The sequence below is a fragment of the Myotis nattereri genome, assembly GCF_964212035.1.
Source record: "Myotis nattereri genome assembly, chromosome: 8".
NCBI classification, from domain to species: Eukaryota; Metazoa; Chordata; class Mammalia; order Chiroptera; family Vespertilionidae; genus Myotis; species Myotis nattereri.
In genome coordinates this window covers 41755562-41774056 of record NC_138083.1, presented here as the reverse complement: position 1 = coordinate 41774056, position 18495 = coordinate 41755562, and the positions used below count along the sequence as shown (strand labels likewise).

Here is an 18495-nt window from a genome sequence, read left to right as displayed (position 1 = left end):
AGTGGTAAAGATTTTAAAAAATCTGTTCAACTTTAATTTATTGGCATTAATAGGTGGGTGCCCAGCATAGATAAGGTAAAATGATTGATCATTTAAAAGGTATTTATATTTGGCTCTGAAATACATTGTTAGACTTACAAACATATATATATATATGTTTGTTAGACTTACAAACATATATATATATATATATATATATATATATATATATATATATATATATACCTGTGTGTATCAGATTTGCCTTCCTAATCTTTATTTTACTTTAGCTCTGAATGAAAATTAGCTTGAATTTTCTAAGTTCATAAATGCCAAGAGCCTGCAGGAAAAGAGATACTACGGAGCCACTGCTCTCATCTCTCTGGAGAAAATGTCAGGCTGGTCCCTTCCCAACTCATTCTCGCCGGTACCTGTACATGGTACAACCTACACACTATTTTACATTTTGGAAAAGCCTTTATTATTGGGGTTGAGTTTTTATTATTGTTGCTGTTTTCCTTTAAAAAATATTGGCTCTTAATAAAAAATTCCTGGAATAAAAGAATTATATTCCCAGAACCAAAATCACATTGAACACACAAGTAAAGAATAAAGAAAAGTATTTTTCAACTCAATAGCCTTTGGACTTCTGGTGCCTCAAGAATGTGAATTTTGGTTCAGGACTGTCCCTTCACACTGTCCCTTCCATTGCTGATGGCTGAGGCATGCCTGGAATTTTTTTTTTTTTTTGGATTGAAGAAAAGGACCTTAAACTATAACATGACCAAACAATTATTTCTTCCTAAAATTATTAATTTAAAAGTAAGATTTAAAAATGCTTGAGGAAACTCATGGGTCAAATTCCATTACCTTTCAATTTGTAGAGATTTTTTTCCCTTTCAGATTTTTAACAAATTGAAATTCAGTAGGGCTTACAATTTTGATACATAAATATATGGATACGCACATGTATTCATGTATGTATGTAAATAATTTTTTAAAACACACATTTCTCTGGTGAGATGTTTATGAAAAGTCCTTGGAGGGGAGTTGTTGGTTTTTTACATTACGACCTCTTCCTCCGGTCACCAGGAGCACAGAGGGTGTATGTGACTACCCCTCATTGGGGCCAGTGTTGAAATCTCAGGCCACAAAGAGATTTTTGCTCTTTTGGAGTAGACATCTTCCGATGATGCCGGAGACTGAAATGCTGAGATTAGAGTACCAAAGAATCACTAATCAAACCAAGCAGGCTTGGCTGCTCAATCTACTCTTGATAGAACAACCATTTCCACTGGCCACAAGTCACAAGGAATCATTTGGAAATATGCAAGTTGAAATTCATTTTTATCAACCAATATGGAGCGTTCCCCTGCTGAAATAATGCTCTTTTTGGTCATTTGACAAAGAAGACATGGAGTATGAGCAAGAGACAAAGAGACACGGAAAAGTCCAGGTAGGGTGAATGACAAAAGTCCAGGAGAGTCACAGCTCCATGGCTGCTGCCACTGAGAAGGGAGACCCACACAGTGGGAGTGAGAAGTGGAACAAGGGACAATGGGGCTCCCAGGGGCAGGACCCTGCTTTGTATTTTCTCTCCAGGACTAAGACCCACCCCACCCCAACAACACCATTGCCTTACCCCAGAGCCAGCTGTGGTTATAAACACAGGCTTGTCTACGCAATTTGGTCATTACCACCCTGAGGAAACCTGATTAACCCACTGCAATGGGAGGTACTTCCCCTTTGAGAAGTCCCTTTGGTAGATCTACTCACCGAGGAGGATCTAGAACACCTGGGACTGGGACGCTCCTGGAGAACAGATTTCTGGACTGGCCTCATCTCCGTAAGTGGTGGGAATGGACCATGGAGCCTTCCCAGAAGACGAGCACCTGACTGGCCCCGGCCTAGTTCTGGGGCGGGTGGGCCTCACCACCTTGATTATGGTTGAGGCATAGATGAGCGATGACTCCAAATACAAATAAAACTCATTTTCACTATGGGTCCATTTATCAACAGCTTATCAAGCTTGTACTTGACTTTCAACCTTTGCCAGGAATTTTCACAGAAATGTGAATACTCCAAGTCATCCACAGTGGTAAACAAACTCTGGGATGGCATGAGAAATGAGCAAAATTCTGAACTGAATACTTAATCAATGAAACACTTGATAAAAACAAGACATGAATTTGGGCAGCAATAATTTTGGGGTTATCACCAATGTCAAGTTGAGTCTATATACGTGTTCATATATTATATATATATATATATCTTTCTTTAGAAATGCAACTTTACAGCTGATTTTTAAAAAGCTAATAGAAAAGTAGAAACTGGCAATTATTTTTACATGTTTCCCCCCACCCCCAAATGAAGCCCTGTTAGGATGTAGCAATCAAATGAGGCTGTCAATTCCTCTATAAACTCTTTGGTTCTGTGGCTCGGGCGAGGATGTGTCACCAAGACCCCTAACCCTGACTCTCACTCCCCTCCCCTCCCCTGATGATGAGACTGAACAAAGAAGGAACCTTAAGTCTAAGGGATTAGCAAAGCACATTCAAATGACACTACCATTCCCCCCACTCTGCAGAGCAGAGAGAAGAGAGTCGTTCGCTATGCCAACATCTTAAGCTTGGAGTCCATAGAACCTTTTGAGAGATTCCATATTAGGGTAGAAAGCCATAAAACAAGATGAAAGGGAAACAATAAAATCAAATAAATGACCCTTTCCTTTCGTTGCTCAGAAACAAAATTGATTACCTTTATACAGATCAATGGTACTATTAGTATGTTAGCCAGGCAAGAGGAGATAATGAACTGAAACAAAAGGTGTGAGAAATCCTCATCTTTGGTATTGTAGCTGTTGAGGTTTCTGTTGCTCTGTTCCGTGTTCTTTTGAAAAACTGCATAGGCACAAATTAAAGACAATCTTCAACTTTAAGATTCCCGCGTGAGTTGTCAAATGAAGCAGCAGCCACTGAGGCATTTTCCTTATTTCCATTCTTGTCTCAACCCTTTCTTTCAAATCTGCTTCCAAAAAATGTCCCAAGAGGTCTGTTTGAACACAGTGTGTCTCACTGCATTTTTTTTTTCTGGCGTGCTTCCTTCTTCTTGGTGGTGATTTTCATTGATTTACGTATTTACTTATTCACCTTAATGGGACAGTTTTGTTTGTTGCAGAAGTAGGTGCAGAAAAAGTTTCTTTGGTTTCGATTAAGTAATTCATAAAAAAAAGTCAGTCTCAAGTGTCTGTAAAGAATCATTGCAGCGTTTGGCTTGCTTTGAACACCCCCATGGTGCCCACCTGGGGCCATTCACTGGTAAATATGCACATCATGACCTTCGCAATCTCCCAGAGTTCTGTGGGCGCTCTCCTGCTTGCTGTTGGAAGGTGACAGCCACTCCCTGGGTGGCTTGGCTGATGTCCTTGGCATAGCCTGTCTGCTCAGCCTGATGGTGAGCCAAATGCAAGAGCTGGCTGCCATTTGGAGTTGCAGAGGTTTTCTGATTTCTAAACGTAATCACAGTATATTTAGGCTAGAAAATGGCAAGTAATAAATGTCTTTGGTTTGCAGTATTCTGCTTCTTTGGTGTGCTGTGTTTTCTCCAGTTTTATTCAGCTGTTTTTCTAGGACAACTTAACAATGGAAGAGGTTTAGGACTAGATGCATAACATGTATGGCGGTTTGAATGATTATCTTTTTCTTGTAAGAAAACACTGAAAACATCCCTACCAATGGGATGGACGAGAGAACAACCCAAATCTGAAAGAGTGAGAATGAGTTACGTGGTGGTCAGAATGCACAATAGGAGGAACCAGGTGACTAACAACCAAGAAGGATACATTAATGATCTAAAAAAATCTAGATCTTTTAAAATGCTGCATTTGCTCCATGTACCATAACAGTTAAATTGGCCTCCTGAGTGTGCGTCTGCATTATGTACAAACAGAATTTGTAGCAAACTGCAAAATGTGCTTGAAGCCTTATTTCCAATGATTCCCTAATCACTTCCCAATCGGTGTCTTGAAAATCCAGAGGTGGTGAATCCAAAAACCTTCCTTTCTTCTCTGTTTATCTTTGTTGTGCTTGATACTTTGAGCTCAAGTGAACTGATTTGTTGTTTTGATGGATCCAAGACAATATTAGATTTACAGGAGGTAAAGAAAATAAAATTGTAAACTGGACCAACTTAAATCTTTCAAAACCATTCAATGAAAAGATGCCTGAGTTGGAAAAACAGGTTCTTGGGTTTGTTTGTTTGTTTTTAACTTCATATTTAATACTTGTGCTCAGTAATTATCATATCCGATGTTTTTTATGTTATGGCTGTGAACTTTGGTGTATGTGGTATGATGTGGCTAAGCACTTAGAAATCAAATGAGGTCATTCTGGTTGCTAGAGTCTTCTCTTAAAGTAGCATCTTGGGAGCCCAAACTCAGGCGGAATTCCCACGGTTACTTGTGAGAACTCTGACTGCAAGAGGTTGAAAAACCCCCCAAGTGGGGCTGTTGACATTTTAAGCAATCCTGAGCTTGGTTGACACTACACTGAAATGAACTTGCTCCAGGAAGGCCCCATTTGGGTTTCTGAGATGCTCAGCATGCTCAGAGGACAAAGTCCGGTTCAAAGAGATTCATTTCCAGCTTTCACTTGGGCTCCATAGCCATTAAAAACAAAACAAAAAAGAACACCTGGCCTATGATTACAGCTAGAAGTTTCTTTTCAAGAGAATTGTGCTTTCAAATCACCAGTGAAGGGCCCCAGCTAAGAATCCAGTGTCTTTTTCCTTTGTGTTTTCTTTTGGTATGTGTTTTACTCATTTGGAAACGACTTGTGCCCAACTAAGAGTCCTTCCATCAGGCTTTGGTACAAGTGCTGGAGGTGGACGAGGAGCCCCCGGTGCTCAGGTCGTCCTGCCACTTCTCCAGGCTACGGCGCCGGGCGTTCATGAAGAAGTTGCTGACGGTTGTGAGCTCCAGGCCCAGCTGCTGGGAAATGGTGATCTGCATCTCTTTTGATGGGCGCTTGTTTTCCTTGAAGATGGCGAAGAGTGTTCGGCGTTGGAGGTCAGTGAACACCAGGCGGGATTTCTTCTGGGAATTGTTCCTGTCTTTGTTTGGTTCTTGCTCTTTGCGTTTGCATGCTGGAAGGGAAAGAGGGAGAAGAAGGAGAGAGTCAGTCCTGGCTCCTGAGAAGGTGATCCATTGAAAACATCGACAAAGTCAGACAAGGGGATGTAAACTGCTAAACTTTATTGTGTAAATTGCCCAGCTGTCAATAACCAGCCTTCCTCAGTTCATCTCCAGGCGACAGAAGGCATCAGTCAGTGTGCGGAGGGAGAAAGGAGAAGACAGCAGGGCTGTTTTCCAGTCTGGTTTGGAACCAGTTGCTTTTTCCAGTTCGCCTTCACTCCCAGCACCTGCTTAAATTTCTGTAACTCTGAAATCAGGGGGCTGGGAAGGGAGTGAGGACTCCAGGTCTCTAGGGGAGACTGGTTAGGCAGTTCCTCTTTCATATTCACTCTTGAGAATTTTTACAACTGATCTGAAATTTTACTGTTGGGAGTCAAAACTTAAAAAGTGCATGATGTTTCAAATTCAAAGCTTCTACCTACATGTTTCAAAAAACTGACAACAGAATGAAATTAGAAGTGACAGAATGATGGTATCATCCTGACCTAAATCCCCTTCTTCCAGACTTTTGAAAATTTAAGAAAAAAATAGGGAGGGAGAGGGAAAGACTATGAAAAAATTGGTTTAGCCTATTCTGATTTGGCTAGTCTGAAGTGACACCAATACAGGAAGATCAGGGCTAAGGGTGGTGGAAGAAACCCAAGTTAAAATGACAGGACCTCAGGGTCTTTGGTATGTCAATTAGTATATACAGTCTCTGATTTAGTGGATGTGTACCCACATCTGGATTGACATCTGCAGCCAGGACATTAATTTATGTGTCACTAAGTCTGCCTTCCCGTATGAGTTCTCAAAGGCCGGGATCAGGTCTGTGTGATATTCCCGATTGTCTCTTTCTGGGGCCATGAACATAAATGAAGGCTTGGGAGGCTGATGACAAGTGGTGTCCTGACTCTTCCAAGAATGTACACTTTACAAACAGATTTGGTCTCAGAAAAGTGACTTGTAAGGGTTAAATAACGCAGTGCATACATATTACAAATTTCAACATGAGAACATGTGTTAAAAGTCACCGGTAAGAACTCCCAGCTCGCCCAGGGATGCTGTGCAGCCTCAGCAGAGTTCATTGGAGGAAGCAAGGAGGAGAGGCACAGCCTCCCGCACTCTTCCCCGAAGCAGATCCTGCAGGACATTCTGGCCCCAGATTGAGAATCTCTTTGTGCCAGACTGATGCTACCCCAAGACCAGCAGCTCGGGATGCTGCCCGATGCTTTTCCATACTCCTCAAGCTGGTTGCATTCGTAGGGGCCGCTCTCCAATGTCAGCTGAGGGCCAGGGGAACAGCCTTCACTCTGATGGGTCTTAGGATTCCATACTGAGGATCAACCATCATTGGAAAGATAGTCTGGAAACTGAACTTCCCCCCGCCTAGCTGGCCACCCTACCTGGTGGATGCTGGATACTGTCCCCCATAAAGGAATCCCTCCTGACATAAATGAAAAGTGATGACACTTTGCTTTGTTAAACTCTTTCTTCCTGACTTTTCCTTCTTTCATTTTGAAAAAGAAAAGTAATCCTGCTATCTTTGAATTTTAAACACACACACACACACACACACATTTGTTTCCATCTAAATCCTGTTCTTTTGGGAGGTCTGGACTTCTCAGACCAGGCTCCCCCTGGAACAGAACTCAGAAAGGGCTGAAACAGTGGACAGGTTTCCCAGTAAAGATTTCTTCGTTGCTCATCCCTGTGAGGACCTTACATTTTTGTTGAATGATGCATGTTTGCCATCATCTCATTCTCACATGTACTCTCTCTCATCTCATCTCAACTCTTTCACAACAGTGCTTCCAAACTTTAAGGTGCGCAGGAATCACCTGGGAAACTCGTTCAAATGCAAACTCTGACGCAGGCAGCCTGGGCCAGGGCCTGAGCATCTGCATTTCTCACAAGCTCCCAGGAGATGCTGCTGGTCCACATGCCTCAGTTTGAGGACCAAGCCTCTATCTGATTTCTAAAATCTCAGAGGAGCACCTTGAAGGAATGGAAAGTTCCAAATCTGGGCTCCTTCATGGGACGTGGGCAAATTCCCTAACCCCTCAGTGCCTGTCTTCCTGACCTGAATGACGGAAATAATGATGCTCACCTCTATAGAGGCCTATGTGAGTAACATTACATGGATGCTTCCTTCCCACCCTCCCTCTCACTGGAGTAACCCAGCAATCCTGAGGAAGATAACCAGGCAGAATTATTTTCATTTTAAAACAAAATAAATGGAGACCCAGAGGGTAACGGATTGACCTGAGATCACATTCCAAATTTGCTGCAGACCCAGGGCAAGAATCTAGTCCTTCGGTGTCTCCATCTTTCTCTATAGAAACAGCCCTTGTGCTCTGGGCACAAGGCTCTGGGGGTCCCACTGTGTGGGGCAGGGTTCTGGAATCTGTACTCTTACATACGTCCTCAGGCCCCTGGGAGACATGGGAGCTGGTGTGCTTAAGCACACTGCCACCTCAGGTCCTCAGACTATTGTTCCTGCCCAACCTCCTGGGACAGCTGGTACTGAGCCTTCATCTGTGGGATTCTGATGAGGCCCCCTGATAACCAACTCTGGGCAGGTATCATCTATAAACATTGGCGGAGACCCTCTGTCAATTCATGCTTCTATGGATTAACAAAACAGCCTTCAATTTTCATACTAATACTGACCATTCTTCAGATGATGCTTTATTTGTGCTTTTAATGGAGTGTTTAGACAATGTTGGCAGCTTCACATTGTCCTATCAGTGGTAATACGTGAAGATTATATATGGAGTATCTGAAGATCACACAGACATACACATACACACACATACACACATATAAAACTTAAGAGAAAATGTTAAAGGCTTAATACAGCAAACTGCAGAGAAAGAACAGAGCAACAGGTCCGTGTATGCCTCCCCAAGAGCTGCCCAAAGCCACCGGATGCCAGGCAGTAGCCTGTGGTCTGCAAATGCACCAGTCGGAGAGCCCAAAATAATGAGGCAGTAGATACATAACCTGCCCAATTCTTACGTCTGACAATGCCATCCACAATTCCTTTTTATATTTTTTTGTGCTACAAGGTACTTATTTCTCCACGTTTCAAAGAGCCAGGTTGCCCACCACTTCTGACAATTACAGAAATAACAAACACTAACAGTATTCACCCCATGATTCTTGCCACAAAAGCAATTGGTCAAGGGCTGAAGGAAAATAAGGGAGAGTTTTCCCTGGTGCGATTCCGTCCTATGCGTCTGTTCTGGGGAACAGAAGTCATTTATCTCTGTTCTCCTTCTCTCCCTGCTAAATGCATGCTACCACCCCATGGAAGATTTGATGGATGTAGACATGAGCCCTCTGAGGCCCCAGAACTATCTTTTCAGTTGTGAACTCAAGGCTGACAAAGATGATCACTTTAAGGTGGATAATGATGAAAAGGAGCACCAATTATCTTTATGAGCGGCCAGTTTAGGGGCTGGTGCAAAGGATGCACTGCACATTGCTGAAGCAGAGGCGATGAACTGTGAAGGCAGTCCAATGACAGTTCACACTGCATCCCTGAGAATGTCTGGACAGCTCACGGTTTCCTTTGGTGGCTTTGAAATGACACCCTCTGTGGTCTTATGGTTGAAGTGTGGTTCAGGGCCCGTGCATCTTTGTGCACAGCACTTAGGAAGACGCAGAGTCAGAAGATGTAGAGGAGGATGTAAAACCTCTAAGTATATCCGGAATGTGTTCTGCGCTTGAAAGTGCTAGCAAAGTTTCACAGAAAAAAGTTGCTGCTAATGAAGATGATGATGAAAAAGATGATGAAGATGATGAGGATGAAGAAGAAAAAGCTGAAGAAAAATCTCCAGTAAAGAAATTTGCACAAGATACTCCAGTCAAACACAAAGATCAAACCAGAATGGAAAAGACTCAAAACCATCAACACCAAGATCAAACAGTCAAGAATCCTTCAAAAAAACAGCAACAAACAAACAAACAAATAAAAAAACTCCTAAAACACTGAAAGCACCTAGTTCTGTAGAAGGCATTAAAGCAAAAATGCAAAGCAAGTATTAAAAAAATACATTAAATAATCCTGGCACTACTAGTAAATTAAGCCCAAAGATGGGGAAAGAGGAAAAGGAGAGATAAATATAATCCATGCTGAGCATCATCAACAGTCCAGACTGAAGTCTTCTATTTTAATCTCAATGCCTTTCCTGACTTATCACCCACCCACGCCCCATTCCGGGCTGAAAGCAATCTCACCTTGATCTCCTAAAGCGCGTTTATTTTGGCTGCTGTGATTCAGTGAACTTTTCTTTCTACTCTACTTGTTCATTTGCCTCACCTCTTTGACCATGTTTTAAACACCTTTGTATCTCCCTAGCTGCTCAGTAAATACTTGAATGAATAAAAAAAATACACCCAAAAAATAAACAATCAAAAAACACAGGGCCACAGTGGCTCAGTTGGTTGAGCATTATCCTGTGCACCGAAAGGTTGCCTGCCTGTTTGATTCCTGTTCAGGGCACATGCCTGGGTTGTGGGCTCCATCCCTGGTAGGGGCTGTGCATGATATAGCCAATCGATATTTCATTCTCACATCAATGTTTCTCCCTTTCCTTTCCTCTCTCTAAAAATAAATAAAAAATCTTTAAAAAAATTATACTCTACAGTCAGATACCCACTTCTAAAGAGTTAGGAAAATCCCAAGTAGCTCCCAAAACCCAGGAACGTGCATTAAAAACCCAACAAATAGTGGGTGCTCATCATTGGTGTGGATGGGTCCCATCACTGCCAGGTTCCAGCTACTCCAGGAAGGCTCTGCCACTAGAAAAGTGAGGCCACCTGGATCTACTTCTCCACCCTCTTGTAGAATAAAATCAGAAGGGCATGTATAGGTTGATACTTAATATTGCACGATGGTGAGGAGAGGTTGTGGATGCTGAGAGCCCTCAGCTACCTACCCTCCCCTCCTCTCCACAGGTAGTGGTCTCTATGTGGGCCATGGAGGTTTGAGAGCTTGCTTCTATTTTAAAGACTAGGAGAAATCATTTGTTTATCCAATGAAGCTCTCTACCCAAGCTACAGTGCCTTCCCTGTCCCCCAATCCCTGCCCCTTTGGGGCAGAAATAGCATCAGCTCAGATTGAGAATGCTGGCTGTTTCCTGTTTCCTGTGGACCGGGACCTAGGACTGGCAGGGAGATATACACAGGTAGAGGTATCTGTGGTTAAGAACAAAGGGTCAGTCAGTTACTGCTTGAGGAATCCAGGGTCCAGGGTCATGGATAGACACATTTTTTACACTGGGTTCCCAGAGTGAAATAAGAGGGAAGCCCCCTCCCTCAAGATCTTGAGATGCCAACTTGCCTCTTCCCTCCTGGCCACCATGCTCTCCTCCCTCAGAGGGTCAGAAATGGGATAAAGAAGGTGCATCTTCAAGGATGTGCCACTCCCTGTAGCTGATCTTTCCAAACCAGGAAAGAGAGACAAGTGGCCTCCAGAGCTGACCCTTTCTCCTGCCCCCCGACAGGGCCCCGACATGATCAGGCTGCTCCCCGGCATCTTCAGGAACCCAGCTGTCCTCAAGCACCCAGAGTAAATGGCCACAGGTCTGTCCAGCACCCATATATGGGCAGCATGAAGATGTGTGGTTGGGCATGAGGCAAAGTTATAAAGCCAAGGGGACTCACTTCAGAAGGGGATTGGCTTGATTTGAAGAGAGGCAAGATGGTGAGGGACAGCCCCAGGAATGGAGGAAAATGTTTAGGAGGCCTCAAAACATGATGTACTTTGCTGTCCTTGAACTTGCAGGTGGGGAGAAGCCCAGATGCTGACCACAGAGGTCAGTAACCAGCCTGCCAGAAAATCTGCTTTTCACCCACCACTAATTTTCACTCCTATGACAAAGGTCTTTTGGTATTTGCATGCTGAGGGTTGCTGGAAGCCAGGGCATCTGTTGGTGGGGAGAAGCAAAGTGGGGGGTAGGCAGAGGACTAGTACCTGCCTGCTACCTGCCTCGGTTTCGGTTTCCCCTTTGGTCTTCCCTGGAAGGGCTTGTGTCTGGACACAGATGGAGTGACCTCAGTTCTGTGTGTGTGTGTGCGCACGTGTGCGTGCGTGCGTGCGTGTGTGTGTGTGTGTGTGTTGTGTAAGGGAGACAGTATCTAATTGGCTCTGTGAGGCAGATGCAGGCTGGGGGTGATCCTGAAACCACACTTCACCTGACACCTGGTGCCCCAGGGCTGTGGCCAGAGAGATGCCCACAGGAAGGTGAGGGTCAGAGTCCCTGGAGAGGAGGGGAATCCCGCTCTACCAGCAAAACAGATGTCAGCTGAAATGATCAGCCCTGAGCATGGGATTCAGGCAGAGAAGGAACTATCTTGGAGTTGTTTTCAAGATCCGTGGAAGACCTGCTGCCCTCAGCCCTAGTCCCCCGACACCTCCTGGCTGGTACTGATCAGGTCTGTTGAAGGCCAACCCTTGGCAGATGACTGCCCCCTTCCCCTGGGGAAGAGGGCTGATTTAGTTCTCTGCAGTCTTTCTGCTCCTTAGCATGAATAAGAAGAGGCTTGGAGAGGAGAGAGCAGAGGGAACTGAGGCTTACAGGAAGCAGGTGTCCCCAAGGGGGCAAAGCAGTCCCGAGGAGGGAACTGAGGCAGACTAATTGCAAAATTGGCCCCAATTCTTCCCTCCTAACAACTATCCCTCTGTAATGTGACTGCAGCTCCTCCCAGCACAAGTGGGAGTTTGTTCACCTTTCCTGTGGATCTGGTCTGGCCTGGTGATTTGCTTTGTTCAACCCAATGTGGCAGCCGTGAGTGTGGCAGTTCTAGGGCAGGCCTCAGAAAGCAGTGTGCTTTGTTCACACCCTAGGGACGCTGCCTGGCCAGTAGGAGACAAGCCCAGGCCAGCGTGGGTCAGTGGCCCCAGCAGCTGACTGCAGGCGCAGGAGCGAGCCCAGCTAAGACCACCTGAGCATGGTCTGGAATTGCAGAGTCACCCAGCTGATCCGTAGACTCCTGAGCAAGAATAAATGTTCGTGGCTGTTTGCCACTGGTTTTGTGGTTCTGTGTAATGTAGCATTATTGTGGCCACAGATAACTGATATAGAAGCCAAGAACAACCTTTGCTTTCTGCCCAGTGGGTGGGTCAAATGTAAGTTAAGAAACCTCAGTTAGACATTGAGACCTGCTGCAAATTCCACGTTAGCAACTTATCAGCTGCATGACCTTGAGCCTCAGTTTCCTCAGCTATAAAATGAAGATACTGATGCTCCCACTCTGGACATTAAGAAGCTAGCAGTGGCTTGGGCCCACTCCCTGGGGGATCGGGCCCAGGCTGGCAGTCAGACATCCCTCTGGCAGCCCGGCAGCCCTCGGGGGATGCCCATTTGCCAGCGGGGAGCGGGTCTAAGCTGCAGTCGGACATCCTTAGCGCTGCTGAGGAGGCGGGAGAGGCTCCCACCACCACCGCTGTACTGGCAGCCGTCAGCCTGGCTTGTGGCTGAGCAGAGCTACCCTGTGAGAGTGCACTGACCACCATGGGGCAGCTCCTGCATTGAGCGTCTGCCCCCTGGTGGTCAGTGTGTCTCATAGTGACCAGTCATTCCCAGTCGTTCTGCTGTTAGGGTCAGTTTGCATATTACCCTTTTATTATATAGGATTTCTTTAATGAGTTTTAAATTTTTCAGACTGTGTTATTTTCTTGATTTGGGTTTTTAAACTACATTATTTTTCTAGAAGTTAGAATATTTTAACTACATTTTCACAATTATAGGTAAATAGATGCCACATTGGTGAATAAAATCATTCTTTTTTTTTTTTTTTAAAAAAAGAAGCTAGAAGTAATGCTCATTATACAAGTGCACTCAGTAAATGTAAATATCCCTTCTTCATAGAGAAAGAAGAAAGATGAAACTAGGAATTCATAATTAGAAATGATTTCCCAATACTTCTTCTACGGTAAACTGTCCAGAGGGCTAACGGCAAAGAAGAGGTTAAAGATTTTTGTTTTCATTGTGAAGTTGTCTCATAGCCAATTCCCAGCCTTATGGAAAGGTAAGACTGTGATGCATTTTCACATACATGTCAGAGATCCTAATAGGCTTTGGACCACTGGCGTTTCCAAACATCACTAATTTATGTCCAAATACAGTCTACTAGTGCATACAATGGGTATTGTTAGCCCCTCATAAATAATGCACAAGTGCTCTATCCTCCTTGCATTCAGTAAATACTTTCCCTGAATAGTTCAATGTGATCTTGCCATGGAGCAGGAGAGGGAAGGGGAAGGAAGTCATCGGGGTGTGCATTTGTCAGTGCTGACACTCAGCCTCCCAGTATATGGCTTTGGAAACTCTGCCAATTGAGACTCATTTCTACCTGAAGGTGCCCTTTAACAAGGGCTAGTGCAAAGGGGGAGAGTGCAAGGAGGGCACACACACAGGGGCTGGAGTTGTATTGGAAAAATTCATTACAAAAGTAAGTTCCCATGTGTACTTCCAGCCTTATTCCTAGAAACCTGTAGGATTTTGAGGAAATAAGAGAAGAAATCAATTCCTTGGACTTGCCTGCTCTGAAGAGGTGGCCCTTTGGTACTGACAGAATACCAAGCCCATTGGAGAGTAATGGTGTCCAGGGGGGCACCTTTCCTCTGGAACTAATTTGCATATTCAAGAGCTTTAAAAAATAGCAGGATCCCTTGCATTCAAATAGGGAGGCAAGAATAGAAGAGTTACACACTGTTATAGTACACTAGAGGCCTGGTGCATGGATTCATGCATGGGTGGGGTCCCTCGGCCTGGCCTGCGCCCTCTCACAATTCGGGACCGCTTGGAGGATGTTGGAGAGCTGGTTTCAGCTGGATCCCTGCAGGCCAGGCTGAGGAACCCCACCCGTGCATGGCCCACTGCTACAGGGGGCATGGAGAGGAGGGTTCTGACACATAAGGCTTGGGGCTCAGGCTCTAAGCATGTCCATCGGCCACTGAGGGCCAGAGGGTGACAGGGACACTGATCACCCATTGGGGAGATAGAATTCTTGATGAAAGCAGAAGGACTGCAAGGGACACAATCTTTTCAACTCATGATTTGATTATCTTATGCTGTCTAAAATGTAGAAGCTATAAATAGTTCTCAGATGCTTTGCAGTTTTCCCTGCTTCTCTGTGATTTCCTGAGCTTATTGTCAAAGGCCACCTTGGTTCAGACCACGACAGAGACAGTACTGTGATCTTGGCTCCTGAGAGCTAAACTTGAACTTCACTCTCCTTTCTCCAACCGACCCTGGCCTGAGCCTGACGGAAACTTAATGGCTTTGTCTCCAGGTTGGGAGCTGGCATTCCTCATGGAACAGATGCCAATCCACTCAGGCAGCAGGGCCAGCGCCATTCAGACCAACATCTATTAGGGAGACCAAGGACAGAGACAGGGAAGACACACCACACAAATGGACTTGGAGCCATCCTTGGTCATTGGTTTTCATCCCTCCTATTGCTCCCTAATGACTCTGAGTGCAGCCAAAGCCCTGGCCAGACAAACCTCTACACCATTTGGCAAAGTATCCTGGACATATGGAGGGCACTCAGGTTGAACAACCTACATGCCAGTGAGAGAGCTACTGCTGGACTTCTTAGAGCAAACATTGCGGGCAGGAGGATAGGAGGGGGGATGCAGGAGCTGGAGGGAGAGAGGAGAGAGAGAAAAGGAGGAGGGAAAGAGAGGAGGGGCACTTGTTCTGGGGACAGTGAAAGGGGGTCATGTCCCACATGCAGAGATGCAGAAGCTCAGGGGGCTTGGTTTAGCACACTCCCAGCAGCCTCCAACGCCCGAAGCCACACCTTGGGCTTCATTCTGACCTGGGGCAAATTTCTGCCTGTGTGGGTTTCCCTGCAGCATCCCTTACTCTCACATGGACGATAAATGGTAAATTTCTGCTGCCTCTAACCCCACCCTCCCATGCCTTCACTTGGGTGTTGGGAGGATCATAAGCAGGTTGGTCACAACAAGTGTTATAGCAACTCCCCAGTGTGCATTTATTATCAAATGAAAGCCAGCCACAATTCTCAGCTTTGGTGCCTCAAAAGGGAAAATAAGTTTTATTTCCTTCCCTATTTTTACCTTCAACACAAAGCCACTGAAGGGAACTCAGGAAATGGGGGTCCTTGGAAGTCTGCCAACTTGCTTATACAGAGGTGGGCCTGGAAAAGGCCCAGGGTGGCCACAGAAAGCGCATCTCCCAGAAAAGGGCACTAGGCCTCTGCATCTCAAGTTGCCTGAGCTCCTCCAGGGGCCCCTTCCCAGCAGATTCTGCTGAGCACTGGAGCTTGCATGCCCAGCACCGATGTGCCTTCTACTTCATCTTCCCTTTCAGCAGAAACTCTCAGACAAAGAGGGGAGCCCCAAGGAACCGGTTTCTAACAGCTGATGTTCCAGGCCAACTGTTAAAAAAAAAAAAAAAAGTCCTAGAATAGCAGGACTTTAGAGACCATTTGGTCCAATCCTTTATTTTAGATACTAGAGGCCTGGTGCACAAAAATTTGTGCACTCGGGGTGGGGGTGGGGGGAATCCTTCAGCCCGGCCTATGCCCTCTCATAGTCTGGGACCCCTCGGAGGATGTCCACCTGCTGGCTTAGGCCCGCTCCCCAGGGGATTGGGCCTAAGATGGAAATCAGACATCCCTCTGGCAGCCCGGCAGCCCTTGGGGGATATCCACTTGCCAGTGGGAAGTAGGCCTAAGCTGTAGTCAGACATCCTTAGTGCTGCTGAGGAGGCGGGAGAGGCTCCTGCCATCACTGCTATGCTGGCAGCCATCAGCCTGGCTTGTAGCTGAGCAGAGCTCCCCCTGTGGGAGCGCACTGATCACCAGGGGGCAGCTCCTGCATTGAGCGTCTGCCCCCTGGTGGTCAGTGTATGTCATAGTGACCAGTCATTCCCAGTCATTCTGCTGTTAGGGTCAATTTGCATGTTACTCTTTGTTATATAGGACAAGGAGAATGACGCTCTAAGACAGTGATGGCGAACCTTTTGAGCTCAGTGTGTCAGCATTTTGAAAAACCCTAACTTAACTCTGGTCCCGTGTCACATATAGAAATTTTTTGATATTTGCAACCATAGTAAAACAAAGATTTATATTTTTGATATTTATTTTATATATTTAAATGCCATTTAACAAAGAAAAGTCAATAAAAAAAATGAGTTTGCATGTCACCTCTGACACGCATGTCATAGGTTCACCATCACTGCTCTAAGAGGTAACATGATTCCCCCAGCACTGACCACAGGTAGTCAGTGGCAAGCCCTGAAAACCCAAATACCCTCATCTCTAATCCATTGGGGCTTTTACTGCCCACTTGACTATTACAATAAATCTCTTGGGGCTCTCAGTCTGAATTCACAATTCCCGGTAGTCTATTCTGCCTATGTGGGAGCCTGGCAAGGGACACCTTTCATTCTGCCACAAAACTGCATTCCTGCAAACCACCCAGAAAGTTCTGAGTTGCTAAGAACAAACATTTAACTCCAGATAGGAACATCTGGCTTAAAATGGCTAAGACAGCCTGGTGCAGCCTCTCCTCACCTCCCACTAAAATCATCTCAAAGACCTAGAACAGCAATTTTCAACCAGTGTGCCACAATAATTTTCTTAGGATATAGGGATCTGCCTTTATTTTAAAAAAACACACTTTAAAAAAACAACAAAAAAAAAACATTTTTAAGTTGATTTTTAGAGAGAGAGGGAAGGAGAAGGAGAGAGAAAAACATCGATGTAGGCGGAGAAACCAAGATGGTGGCATAGGTAAACACTGGAAATTGCTGCCTTGCACAACTACTTCAAAAATACAACTAAAAGACAAAACGGACATCATCCAGAACCACAGGAAGGCTGGCTGAGTGGAAATTCTACAACTAGAAGGAAAGAGAAAAGCACACTGAGACTCAGAGGAGGTGCGGAAGTAAAGTGCAGAGGTACGGACGTGCGCGTGGAAAGGGCTGGCAACTGAGGACAAGGTTGTCTTTTTCAATCGGGAGGGAGTCTCAAGCTCCCGGCTGCTCTGGACTCCAGTTCCGGGTGAGTCTCTGGGGACCCAGACTCATATGGGGAGAAACTGGACTGTCTGGCATCAGTCGGAACTTGAGGGCAGCTTTCTCTCAGAGGTGCTTGCAGTGATTACTGGGACACCGAGACTCAGGGCCTCTTAGGGTAGGACTGAGGATCAGCCATAGCTGTTTGCTCCGCCCTGTTGATTCCCTGAGACCCCGCCCCACCCAAGCTGTGCACAGAGGCTTTTGCTTATGAAAGCCCTGACCCTTTGCAATCTGAAAATTACCTAACAAACTGCAGCTGGGTCAGAGAGACCCAGAACTTCCAAAAGACGGCCCAAGGCCCCAAAGCAGCTTGCATTGCTGCACAGCTGGGCCTCATCTGGGCACCTCCAAACCCTAAACAAAGAAGAGGAATCTGCAGATCTCTCCATAGCTCCTGGTGGGTAGCCTCAGGCAGAGGCTAAATTAGCCCCTCCTTAGAGATCCAAGAGTCAGTGTACCCAGTGGTCAGAGTGGGACCATCCATATTACAACTCCTCAGATCCATAAGGGACACACTCAGGGGGCAGACTCAGTGAGCACCAAAGCCCCACTGAAACAAGTCTTGCCCCAGAAGGGTGTCCCCAGCACAGAAGTTCTCCCACGGTAGACACAGCTGATTCTCACAGCCAATTGGCCTGTAGGTCAATTCCTCCCAGTGATACCTACAACAATCAAGGCTTAACTACAAGACTGTGCACAAAGCCCACAAAGGGGTGCACCAAGAGTGTCCACCTCAGGTAATTGGGGAGGCTGAGCCACTGGGCCCTATAGGACACCTAGCACAGAAAGCCACTCTATCAACACAGGGAAGCATAAAAAATGCAGAGACAAAGAAACAGGTCACAAATGACAGAAATGGAGGAAAGTAAATGACTGGATATAGAGTTCAAAACCACACTTATAAGGTTTTTCAAGAATTTTCTAGAAACCGCCAATAAATTTAGTAAGACCCTCAATAAGTCTAGTGAGACCGCCAATAAATTTAGTGAGACCCTCAGGAAATCTAGTGAGGTACTCAAGGATATGAAAAAGGACCAACTAGAAATTAAGCATACACTGACTGAAATAAAGAATATTATACAGAGTTCCAACAGCAGGCTAGAGGATCACAAGAATCAAGTCAAAGATTTGAAATATGAAGAAGCAAAAAACACCCAACCAGAAAAACAAAAAGAAAAAAGAATCCAAAAATATGAAGATAGTGTAAGGATCCTCTGGGACAACTTCAAGCGTACCAACATCCGAATTATGGGGGTGCCAGAAGAAGAGAGAGAGCAA

General features: G+C 45.4%; 1 protein-coding gene and 1 pseudogene across 2 annotated transcripts in view; one reads left to right on the top strand and one right to left on the bottom strand.

Annotated features, from left to right (window-relative positions):
- Positions 1 to 4780: 4780 nt before the first annotated feature.
- Positions 4781 to 18495, bottom strand: part of ONECUT2 (one cut homeobox 2) — a gene marked incomplete at its 5' end in the record, with an annotated part of 50447 nt that continues 36732 nt past the window's right edge. Inside the window, one exon of the mRNA XM_081096586.1 lies at positions 4781 to 5121. Coding sequence (XP_080952712.1) covers positions 4835 to 5121 — 287 coding nt within the window. The 3' untranslated portion in view covers positions 4781 to 4834. The remainder of the gene's footprint in view (positions 5122 to 18495) is intronic.
- On the top strand, positions 8462 to 9215 carry LOC308523732 (nucleophosmin-like; annotated as a pseudogene). Its single transcript has one exon. The product of its transcript is annotated as a nucleophosmin-like (transcript).